The following is an 11,431-nucleotide window of genomic DNA, read 5'->3' on the forward strand; positions in this document are numbered from 1 at the left end:
GGCCCCTCCTCTGGTGGTCCCACTCTGCTGGGAGTGTTCGTTCCCCATTGGGGAAGGGGCGGCACCCTAGAAGCAGAAGGGCAGGTAGGTCACTGTGGGGCAGGGGCTCCACAGGGCATCAAGGGGCTTGGCCCTGTTCACCTGCTCCTTGGCACTGGCCAATCCCTGTCCCCATGTCCTGTCCTCAGAGCTGCCCTGCCCGGGCCACGAGCCTCTACCTCCAGTCCCATCTGAACAGTTCCCTGATGCCCCCAGCATTCCCTCGCCCACTTTGCTAGCTGGCAGCCTGACCAGGCCATCCTGCCTCAGGGATTTTGCTTGGCAGAAAGACCCCAAGCTAAGGGTTTCGGTCTCATAGAAAAGCCAAGCCGACTGGTGGAGCGAAAGCTTTGGCAGGAGGAGAGTATCTGTGGGCCCACCCATGTGGGGCGGGGCAAAGGGATGTGCAGGCTGAGGTTGCTGGGGATGAGGCTACGGGCACCCCCACAGTGGGGGAGGTCAGGGGGTGACAGGTGGCAGGCTTGGCAGGGCCAGATCCCAGGTGGGACCCAGTGTGGCCCCAGTGGGGCCAAGTCCAGGGGCCTGTTGCCACCTTCCAGCCCCACAGGAAAAGGTCAGCAGGGCAGGCCAGGCTTGGGACAATGTCAAGAAGGAGGAGGTTCCTTAGACGCGAGCACATGCTACCAGGGCACCCAGGGGCCGATACCCCTTCGGGGAGGCCTTTGGATGCCTTCAGTCCACACCCTGGGTCACCTGGGGCCCGGAATACTCTTCAGGAAAAGAGTGTTCCTGAAATAAATTCTGGTTTGGCTCCTGGGTAGGGAGTGGGTGGAATCTCGTCTAGACTGTGGCATGGTCCCAGGGCTGGTCCAGCCTGGGGCTGCTCAGACTTTGGAGGCCAAGGGCCACTGGGTCTGAGAGCCTTCTGGTGTCTGGGGCTGGGCCCTGCAGCCTCCAAGGGGAGGACAAGGCAGTAATCAGCAGAGAGCAGCCCACCTCCACCCCCACCCTGGGGGCCTGAGACCCCAGCAGAGCCCAGGAGGTCAGACTGAATTTCTGGGCTCCCTGCAACCCCGACTTTGGCTTTCCAGACTACCTGGAAGGCGGAGACCTTGCGTGGGCAGGGGCAGCCGGAGAGGGGAGGGAGCCTACCACACCAAAGCTGCCAGCTGACAGAGTGCAGAAGGCTGGTTCAGTGCCTGCCTTTATTCACCAACCCTCAGGTGACACGCAGACATGCACTTCCAAGGGCACAGGAGGAAGGGGCCCTGGGGACCCTCTAGGCATCCCACAGAGCCAGGACGGACTGGGGCCACTAGCAGCTCGGGCCAGCCTGGCGCCCCTGTCCACGGGGGGCACAGGCATCAGACACCAGGAGGCCAGGCCTGGTTGCCTGAGATGCCTGAAAGGGCCAGTGCCAGTGTGACAAGAATATGGGGGTCAGTGCTGCCCGAGTGCCCAGGCTGGGGAAGCAGCGGAGGTCCACAGAGGGCCTGGTGGGGTGGGTGGGGCTGCCCTGTCCCAACTCGAGCCGGCCGGGTCCTGCCAGCCCGAGCAAGACTCCACCTGCAAGTAGGTGGCAAGGGGCAGGGGGCAGTGGCAGGAAGGGAGGGGTGGGACCGCCAGATGGCTCCAAAGACACTGCTAGGCCAGGGGGCAGGGGCTGAGGGCCTGGACACCCCAGAAACAGGGCAGTTTGAGACCAGATAGGCAGGGAGGGCTTGGGAGGCGGGTATCCCTGGCCATCAGTCAGAGCCCCATGGAGCTCGCTGTGTGCGCGGCCGCTCTGCACCCCCGAGCTGGCCTGCAGGAGAGGAGGGGGCCATCAGGGCTGGGCCAAGCTCAGAGACGGGTGCCGGCACCTTAGGACTTCTTGGTGTCCTGCGTGCTCCGGCGTCGCAGGTCGCTCAGGTCGATGGGTTTGAAGGCTGTCGGGGGAGGGCAGTTGGTGGGGGGTGGCAGGTGGGGAGAAGTCCAGTGCTGTCTTGGGGCCATGGGAAGCCTTGCCCTCCTGCCCCCCGAGCCCAGCATCCCCACTCACTCTTCAGGCTGGGGTTGGGGGCCTTCTCCACGTACTCCTCCACCAGGCCCCGCTCGCTGCCTGACAGCTGATTCCGTAGGTCTCGTTCCACGCCCTGCCAGGCTGCAGGCGGCAGGGGGATGCGGGCAGGGTCAGGGGTCAGGGCGGGCCCACTCTCCCTCTTGCAGGCTGGCCCCTGTGTGCCTGCACCCTGCCGCCCTCCCCATGGCTGTCGTCACCAGCACCCCTGGCCTCTCCCCCGGGGAACCCCACTGGGACCACCTTACCTCCTGGTCTCCTTGCCTGCCTATCTGCAGGCCTGCTCCTCTCTGGACTACAGCCAGGGTTCGATGAAAAGGCATGTGTGACCCTGACCCTTCCCTGTCCTGCAGTGTAGGCCGCACCTGGGCACCCCACCCCTGTCCTGTGGTGCAGGCCACACACCCCTTCCCTGTCCTGTGGCACAGGCCGCACCTGGGCACCCCATCCCTGTCTGGTGGTACAGGCCGCACCTGGGCACCCCACCCCTGTCCTGTGGTGCAGGCCGCACCTGGGCACCCCCACCCCTGTCCTGTGGTGCAGGCTGCACCGGGGCACCCCACCCGTCTTGTGGTACAGGCTGCACCTGGGTACCCCACCCCTGTCCTGTGGTGCCTTGGACCCCATTCCTGTCCTGTAGTGCAGGCTGTACATGGGCATCCCCATCCCTGCAGGTGCTGTCCCCAGGCCCCCTTCCGGTGTGCACATGCACCCCATCCAGCACACCAGTCTCCCCACCTACTGGAGGCCTGGACAGCTTGAGTCAGGCGTGCCCTGGGCGGGGGAGGGCAGCGGGCAGGGGGGCGCCCACCTTCGTAGATAAAGCGCACATTCTCCTCGTGAGCTGGGGTGAAGATCTCGCTGCTGTTGGTTGGAGACCGGGGGCTGCTGTTTCTCTTGCCGTTGTAGACGACTCTGGAGACAGGGGAGCTGGGGGAGCCCTGCAGTGTGAGTATGGGGTGGGGGGCATAGGGTGGGGCACCTACAGCCCAGCCCCCTAGGGGGCAGAGACCACAATGCCCACAGAGACCCACCTGGTCATCGCTGGGGCGTCTGGTCCTGGCACTCCACTGCCCGGTCCCCTTGGCCCTGAAATGAAGCCCAGGACTCAGGACGGAGACCTGGGGGTGGGTCACCCTCAGCAGGGGTGTCAGGGTGTAGGAGGACACAGTGCCTCGGTCTCCCCCCATAAGCTGTGGTCAAGCTGTACTGGCCCTGCTGTCCACCAGGGGGCCCCAAAGGGCAGGGTGGGCTAATGCTGGGAGGCACCTGACCATCTTGGCCAGGTGGGGGTCCTTCAGGCAGCAAACAGACGGGGGCCAGCACCTCTGCTCTGCAGCCTGAGCCCCTGGCATCTCTGGGGTGCCCTCAGCCCACCTGGACCTGTCCGGAGCTCCTTAGCATGCGTGGGCAGTGCGGGGTGTTGGGCGGGGAGAGTCCACAGGAAGGACTGCCAGCCTGGAGTGACCCTTCCTGCACCCTCGCTGGCAAAGGCGGGCACGCCGCTTCCTATCTGCAGAAGCCTGTGCTTCATCAGGGGACACCCAGGTCCCTGTCCCCAGGCCCTGGAGGACACCGCCTGGAGAGGAAACCAAACCAGGATGTGGGGCGGGGGGGCAGCTGCTGGTGACCGAAGGGGCTGCCTGTTTATACCCTCACTCAGTCCGGGGACTTCCACAGCCATGGGGGCATGGGCTCTATTTTTAAGCTCAGATTCTCACTGGCCAGCTGACCAGGATCCCTTCTTGGGCTTAGGACACGTAGACACAGGGCGAAGAAGCTGGCAGCTGGGCTGGACCCAAGCCTCCTGTCCTCATCCCAGAGTAGGGTAGGCTGAGGTGCTGGCAGGGGAGACACTAAGGAAGTTTTCAGCACAAAAGCACCCACCCCTAGCCCAGGGGACCCATAGAACCCATGCTGGGAGGCACCTGACCATCTTGGCCAGGTGGGGGTCCTTTAGGCAGCAAACAGACGGGGGCCAGCACCTCTGCTCTGCAGCCTGAGCTCCTGGCATCTCTGGGGTGCCCTCAGCCCACCTGGATCTGTCCAGAGCTCCTTAGCATGCGTGGGCAGTGCAGGAGGTAAAGGGCCAGGAGACAGCTCAGGGATGCCTGGGGCTTCTCCCCTACAGGATCCTGGGGGAAAGGGCTCATCCCACCCCGCCTCCATGCTAACCTCGGCAAGAGGACGATGTACCCTAAAGGAGTCTGCACAGGTGAACACAACCGGTGGGCCCAGGGCGGAACAGACAGGAAAGGAAGTGAAGCAGCTCCCTGGAGACACGTGGAGCCCCGCCCCATCCTGCCCCTCAGGAGGAGCCCTCCCTTCCTGGAAGGGGGTTCCCTGCCTCAGGCTTGAACCCTCAGCCATGGTCCACTGCCGGGGTCTCCAGTCCAGTAGACACCGGAGCAGAGGAAAAGCCCTCTCTGCCTGAGGCCCTCCCCACAGACACCTGCTGTCTACTCTTTTCCACCTACCCTGATCCACTCCTCCGTGGCGCCCACTGCCCAGCCACCAGTCCCTGGCGCCTCTCCCCCATGCAGCCTCTGCCTGCAGCAGCCACAGGGCCTTTGGACTTGCTGTCCCCTGGGCCTGGGCTCCCCTGCTGACCCACCACTGAAAAACCCTGCCCCCTCCCATCCCCTGCCCAGCACTTGCTCCCTTTGCAGCCCCCAAGCAGGCCCCTGCTTGCAGTTGCGCTCAGGCGTCTGGCCCTCACCTGTGCCTGGCCCTCACCTGCGCTGTGCCTCCGCAGCCCCCGAGAGCCACCAGCACTGCTAGGCAGAACAGGCTCCCACGCACCTGACCCCCCACACCACCCCAAGCCTGCAAAGCTGTCTCCTCCCTCCTGACCAGACCAGACCAGACACAAGAGCTCTGGCACAAGAGCTGGACGCGGCGCCTGTGGAAGGACACAGAGAGCAGTGTCTGGGGAACAAGGTCACGACAGGAACACACTTGACATCTGCGCCCCACTACTGCACACCTGTCTGTGCACCCCATGACTGCACACCACACGTCTGTGCGCTCCACATTTGTGTGCCCCACGTCTGCACACCCTCAGGGCTGGTGAGGGCTCAGCAGGTTCTCTGTCCCGGGACTCCAAAATAAAGGGACGCTGAGGGAAGGAAACACGCTCCAGCAGCCCGACCTCAGGGTCTCTGTGCCACCCACTGGCGCTTGCCCACCTCTCCCTCCCAGATCGGGCTCCTCCACCCACAGGTTGGGCTGCTCGGCGAGCCCTCTCCAAAGAGCCCCTCTGGTTCCGTGCTGGGACAGTGTCCCACCTTGGCCTTCCTGGCCCTGATGCCCGTGGGTGCCAGCAGGACCCTCCCAAAACTCACTGCTTCCCCAGGTCACTCGCCAGCTGGACACCAGCCAGACCCAGCTGCCACTAAGCCTACAGTCCAGCCCAATCTACTCAATCAGACATCAGTTGCTGCTAGGCCTCCAGTTCACCCCCAAACGTAGTCTTTAAACAGAAAACCACACTCCACCCCTCAGTGCCGCGGCCCCTGGGCCTATGCATTCTCAAGCACCTGATGTCGCGGGTGTGGCTGAGGATGGGGCACAAGGAGAGTCAGCACTGCTCTGGGGCCAGAGGTCAGCCCTCTCCTCCATGAGCCCTCCTGCTCCACCAGGAATGAGAGCCCAGCCCTGTGGGAGCCCGCACCTCAGAGACCCCCACGGCCTCTCAGTCAACACGAGGGCCAACGGACAGGAATGCTGACAGGGAAGAGATGAACCAGGTTAGCGCAGGCGGACAGGGAGAACCGCCATGCACAGGGGGTGGAGACCAGGCAGGAACCAGCAAAACCAAGAAGCACTGCCGCCGCCACTGGCCACAACTGACGTTCATCCAGGGCTGGCTGGCCGACCACCGCTGTAGAGCTTCACAAGCACTGCTCCCATGTCCCCCTCAACTGGTCAGGAAGAAGGCACCCTATACCCGTTTCAGGACGAGGGACCTCCCCCATCCCTCCCAGAGTCTCCCATGGCCTGGCTCAGCTCTCACCTGCACTCTGGCAGGTTCCTGGCCTCCCTGAAAAGCCACCACCCACCGACACTGATGTGGCTCCGCTGAAACTGGTCCTCAGGCCCCAAGTCTGGGAGAAAGAAGGGTCTATGTAGAACTTTCCTCTTCCATGGGACCCGAGGGCTTCAGGGCCTTCCTGGGGGAAATAGGAGGTGGGAGCACAAGAGCCCAGGCTGGGCCAGAACCCAGGTCTCCAGCGCCTGTCTCAGGCCCTTTCCCCACATGCAGCCATGTGCCTAAGGATATGAGACAAGATGACACTGTTGTCCAGAAAGTGACAATAGAGATTCCGGAGCTAGAATACACATGTAGCGGATGGTCTGTGTTCCCATGGAATTTCTGGTTTTCACGTTCTCTTAGACACCACTTTCCTTTCATGCCCTATGCCTTGGGGCTCTCACTAGCCTATTTCCAGCCAACAAAACTTCTAAAAGATGACCTGCTACCCAACAGGGGCCACCAGGAAAGTGGCTGGGCAGATGGCCAACAAGAAGCTGGAGGTCCCTTGAACACCCACAGGCACAGCCTCTGAGCATGGCTCCAGCCCCCTGCCCTCCTTCCTGGGTGCCAGGAGCAACTCCCACCTGTGCGACAGACTGAGCGTGTCTCCCCTCTTCCTGCACCCCTGTTCTCCCTGGAAACATCTTCCTTCAATCACCCCAAACCGGCCACATCCTTTAAGAGACCTGCTCCCACACCATCTCAAAGGACCTCCACATGCTCTACCCAGAAATCCATTCACTGGCCTCAGTTTACCCCTCTGGGCCTTTGCCTGAACTACCTCCTCTGCCCAAACTATCTGCCTCCTCCTTGGGGTCCAGCTAAAAGAACACCTTCTCTGGAAGTCCACCCTGGGTCTGGCAGGTCACACAACTTCTGCATCTCCCTGTTATTTGTAGGCTTTTAGAACCCCGATTCCGTCTGTAATTAGAAACCTATCTCTACCTCTACACACACCTGAACTCCTGCTGTCCACCCCTCCCCACACAGCGGTCAGCAATCACTGCCCATCGGAGCATTGGGCTGTGAGCGCCCTGGACCCAGCAGAGACCACCTGGGGAGCCTGGAGTGTGGGAAAGGCAGGATGCAGCACAGGAGAAACTGAAGAAGGGCCTGCCAGCTGCATTCCAAGAACCAGAAGGATTCTGAGATGCCCCCTTTGGAAGGAAAATAGGGACGCGGGACATTGGTCAGCCCGGCCAATTGGTCACCCCTGGGGGTGCTTCCCACCGGGGTCCGGCGCGAGGCCGCCCCCTCCTCGGTCCTTGCCCTCACACCTACGAGGGCCCGCCCCCCCCACCTGCAAAGAGCAGGAAGGGGCCCCTTTCCCCGAAGACACGCCCAGGCTCTTCCCGGGCTGCATTCCCGTTCGGCTGCGGCCGACTTCACGCCCAACTCCTCACACCCCGCGCGGCCGGAGCCGCAGCCCGGGGCCGGGACGCTCCTCCGCGGGGCACGCCCGGCTGCTCGGCGGGGCCCCGGGCCGCGGGCGGCGGGCGGTCCGGGAGGTGCGGTCGCCGAGGACCCCGGCCCTTCAGGCCGTGCGCCCCTCCCTCGCCGGCCGGCTCCCACCCGCGGGGCGGGGTCTCGAGGCCCCCGGCGCCCTCCCGCCTCGTCCCGCCCTCCCGCCCCGCCTCACCTCGCCCCGCTCGGCCGCCACCTCCTCTTCCAGCTGGGAGGCCCCGGCCGGAAGTGACGCCTCAGCCGGCGCTCAGGCGCAGGCGCCGCGGGGCCACGTGACTGGTGGGTTTGGTGCCTGGCGGGGCGCACGGGCTGGTGTCCCCGGAACCTCCAGCCCAGCGCGGCCGGCACTGAACACCTGCAACGGCCAGAGCCAGGGACGGGCCGGTCACCAGTAATCGAAGCCACCACCACGGGCTTAGGAACCATGTTTATTGAAAAAGTAAAAAGTGTCACCATAAAAAAGTCATCTAGAGAAAAAGCCAGGCCAGAGAGGTGCAGGGGGCGGAGGGGGTGCGCCGGGCCGGGGCTTCTGCAGGGAGGGCGCCCTGGTGCCAGGACCGGCTCAGTCCATCCTGGTGCCTTTAAAGAGCTCCACCAGATCCTTGAATTCCGGGTCGATGAGGTCGGAGGGCAGGTCGCCGTCGTTGTTGGCCGCGTCTCTGTCTGCCCCCAGGGAGATGAGGTACCTGGGTGCAGAGCGCGGCTCTGGGTGAAGCAGTGGGGGGCCTGGAGGACGCTCACCTCACCCAGGGCAGTGGCTGGGTTCCTGAGGTTAGCCTGCTTGTTTTTTCCAGGTAGGGGGAGCAAGGAGAAACCTGACCCTCTGGAAGCCGAGGCTGATTTTTCCAGTTTGTTCTGAGTAGGAGAAAGGAGCAGGGACAGGCTTCCAGGAGTCCTTGGGTTTCCTACAGGGCCACCTTTTTGGGGGTGGGATAAAGCCCACAGCCCGGGCCTCCTCACCTGGCGATGTCCGGGTACCCATCGCTGCAGGCAATGTGCAGGGCTGTCCAGCCGGCCTCGTCGCGCTGGTGGATGTCAGCCCCATACTTGACCAGCAGCTTCACGCACTCCAGGTTCCCAGAGAGAACAGCTTCGTGCAGGGCAGCCAGGCCTGGGCAGGGCAGAGGTGCGGGGATCACAGCGGAGGCTGACGGCCAGCCCCCTGCTACCCCACAGACCCTTGGCCGGCACCTGCCAACACTCACCTGAGGGGTGGATGGTGTCCAGGGCAACCTTTCGGGCCCGGATGAAGCGCCCCACCTGCACCAGGTCACCCTGGCGAATGTGGTCCAAGAACAGGACATCATTTGGGAAGTGGACACTGCGATCGCCCAGCATCCGCCGGCGCTGGTGCTGTGGGCTGTAGCGGGCATAGCGGACGGTTCTGCTGGGCATGTTGTAGGGCTGTGGTGGCTGCCCCTTGGGAGACCCTCCTGAGCCAAGGGTGAGGAGGGTGCCTGCCTAGAGCAGAGGTGCGTGCAGGCTGCCCTGTCTGACGAAGACCTCCCCGGCACAGGGACCCTGGTGCTGCTCTGTGGCAGGGTGCTCTGCCTTATGTAGTTCTGCAGAGCTATATAAAGCTGTGCCGTCATGCCCGTTGCCGCAAGGGCCTGAAACTGAGCCGTTCCCTCCCTGCCCAGGATCATATTTGATAGCTCATCTTTCAGTCCACCTGTCTCTGTGCCCAGCCAGAGAGGTCAGATCCTTCCTGGCTACCACTCTTGCCCCACAGCTGGACCCAGAAGGTGCCTTGCAGAGGGCAAGGGAAGGCTCTAGAAGGACAGGGCCCAGAAAGAAGGCCAGGGGCCTGGGCAAAGCCTGTTAAAGGTCACCGACAGCCCAAGAGACTCGGAGAGGGTGTGATAGGCGGTAAGGATCATCCTCCTCCCCACCCTAATCTGGGAATCCCCGGGGGGTTCCCACACCACTGATGAACCGGGGTGCTGAGCACAAGTGAGAGAGACACAAGCCCAACTCGTGTCCCTGTTGTTGGCTGCTGTCATGTTGGTCCCATGCACGACGAAATGAAACGCTGCTCAGTCCTGTGCCATCCCTATGATAATTTCAGATCAGACCATTGTGATCCGTAGGATTTTCACTAAATGATTTTCAGAGGTAGATCACCAGGTCTTTTTTCCTAGTCTTAGTCTGGAAGCTCCGCTGAAACCTGTTCAGCATCGTAGCAACTTCCAAGCCTCCAGTGACAGAGGGGTGGTGGCTGCACTCAGGGTGCATTGGCCGGGAATTGAACTGAGGTCTCTCACACAGAAGGTGAGAATTCTATCACCTGTCAGTTTCCACCTTCCGGTGGGGCCTGCATCACCACCTGCTGTTTTCCCAGAACCTGGGCCTGGAGGGCACTGCCCTCCTGCTCAGAATCCCCAGCCCTACCCTGGATTCCAGGTTTAGCTCTAAGTTCTCCAGCTGTGACCAAGGGCAACTGCCCAGCCAGTCCCTGTTCCCACGGAAGCCCTTTGTAGGCACCCTCACCTTGCAGATCCCCACTGCCGCTCTGCTCCGCCCCTCCTAGTTCTCAGTTCCTGGCACTTCCTGTTGACCTCACATTTAAGACGGCATCCAGTCAGCCCCAAGGACAGGGTGTCCTGTCTCCCCTGGCCCTGTGCGGATGCACCTGAAGGAGGCGACCAGGAGAACTTCAGGAAAACACAGTCCAGCAGGCTCCGGGTCCAAAAGGCTTTTGCTTTTGTGACAGCACCAAGAAGCAGGGCTGACAGCCAGACCCCACACTGCTGGGTGTGAGTGTGTGTGAAGGGTCTGTAGGTGGGGCAGGCGTACAGGAGCAGAGTTTGGGCCATGGAACCCAGGCGTAACTGGGGTTAAGGAACTTGAAGCTGGTAGCTAGAACAAGGGCAGACTGGCCTCTAGGGGCAAGGGGCACTGCCTGAGAGAGGGCAGTGCTTGTTGCCACCTGGTCAGGAGGCTTGCGTCACTAGGCTCTCTCAATCCAACGAAACCAAATCAACAAGTGCATTAGAGTGCCTCGAGGTGCAGAGCCTCTTGCCAAATATTTGGGGAGAAACAGGATGCTACCCAGGAAGGGCTCCCTGACCTGAGCAGTGGTCTGTCTCGTTCCCTCTGGCATGGCTGAGCACAGTATGACAGCTCTCTGGGGCCCAGCTTTGCAGAGGCCCCCACCCAAGGGGGTACTCAGTGTCCCCTAATTTCCAGGGTCCCAGAAGCAGGCAGTGGTCAGCATGAATGCCGGTCCCTTGAGAGTCGTGTACAGTCCCTTCTGGCTTGTTTCCCCAAAGACTGAAAGTTTTCACTGCACACGGGAGACAGAATTTTCTGTTGAGGAGATTGTCTTAGGTTGTGGAAAGTTCTGCCTGCCCCCCCAACCCCAGGGGATCAGGTGAAAGAACGCTGTCTAAAGCAGTGGCCCCCAAGTGCCTTGTTGCTGGCGGGGCCGGGCACCATTCTACAGCCAGGGTTCGAGTAAGCCCCCAGGAGAGGCCTGTTGGGTGACTCCAAAAAGGATCCTCCAATGCATTCTCTTAACAGGGGGCTCAGCTTTTTGGCTTTGGGGTTTCTTTGTGAATCAGAGAAGGAACTGGTCACCAAAGTCTTACCAGGCACAACAGATCCCCAGAAAGGTATTGTGCTTTTCACTGTAGCGGGGGTCGCCATGGGAACACGTCTTCTAGGTGAGAAACCCTAGATCACCTCACTTGGCGAGCCTCTTTTTCAGAGCTGGCCATCAGTTGCTCACCTCTACAGTTGGTGTAAGCACCGTGCAACTTGACGACAGAACAAAGCCTGTATTTATGTAGTTTTGTCCCTGGCCCTCCTTGGTCTCTATGAACTTATTATGTGGCTTGTAGTTAGTTGCCATCAAGCGAATTCTGACTCAT

The 11,431-nt window shown here is 61.9% G+C and overlaps 2 protein-coding genes across 10 annotated transcripts; both read right to left on the reverse strand.

Moving 5' to 3' along the window:
* Positions 1-1,186: 1,186 nt before the first annotated feature.
* MCRIP1 (MAPK regulated corepressor interacting protein 1) lies at positions 1,187-7,804 on the reverse strand. Of its 9 annotated transcripts, XM_049860806.1 has the most exons (8): positions 6,075-6,113; positions 5,599-5,785; positions 4,235-4,266; positions 3,437-3,638; positions 3,094-3,148; positions 2,871-2,989; positions 2,042-2,143; positions 1,187-1,928 (listed from the first exon to the last, which is right to left on the reverse strand). In XM_049860806.1, exons 2-8 carry the CDS (start codon positions 5,678-5,680, stop codon positions 1,864-1,866), a joined length of 657 nt encoding a protein of 218 aa, XP_049716763.1. In that variant the 5' UTR covers positions 5,681-5,785; positions 6,075-6,113; the 3' UTR covers positions 1,187-1,863. The 9 variants fall into 9 exon arrangements, with proteins under 9 accessions (XP_049716763.1, XP_049716759.1, XP_049716756.1 ...); XM_049860802.1 differs by lacking the exons at positions 4,235-4,266; positions 5,599-5,785; positions 6,075-6,113 and adding exons at positions 6,121-6,231; positions 7,735-7,768; XM_049860799.1 differs by lacking the exons at positions 4,235-4,266; positions 5,599-5,785; positions 6,075-6,113 and adding exons at positions 6,121-6,165; positions 7,396-7,571.
* A 182-nt stretch (positions 7,805-7,986) lies between these two features.
* PPP1R27 (protein phosphatase 1 regulatory subunit 27) lies at positions 7,987-9,054 on the reverse strand. Its single transcript, XM_049860459.1, has 3 exons — positions 8,765-9,054; positions 8,520-8,670; positions 7,987-8,245 (listed from the first exon to the last, which is right to left on the reverse strand). The coding sequence occupies exons 1-3, from the start codon at positions 8,952-8,954 to the stop codon at positions 8,122-8,124; spliced, it is 465 nt and encodes a 154-aa protein (XP_049716416.1). The 5' UTR covers positions 8,955-9,054; the 3' UTR covers positions 7,987-8,121.
* Between the last annotated feature and the right edge of the window lie 2,377 nt (positions 9,055-11,431).

The sequence above is a fragment of the Elephas maximus genome, chromosome 19 (genome assembly GCF_024166365.1).
Source record: "Elephas maximus indicus isolate mEleMax1 chromosome 19, mEleMax1 primary haplotype, whole genome shotgun sequence".
NCBI classification, from domain to species: Eukaryota; Metazoa; Chordata; class Mammalia; order Proboscidea; family Elephantidae; genus Elephas; species Elephas maximus.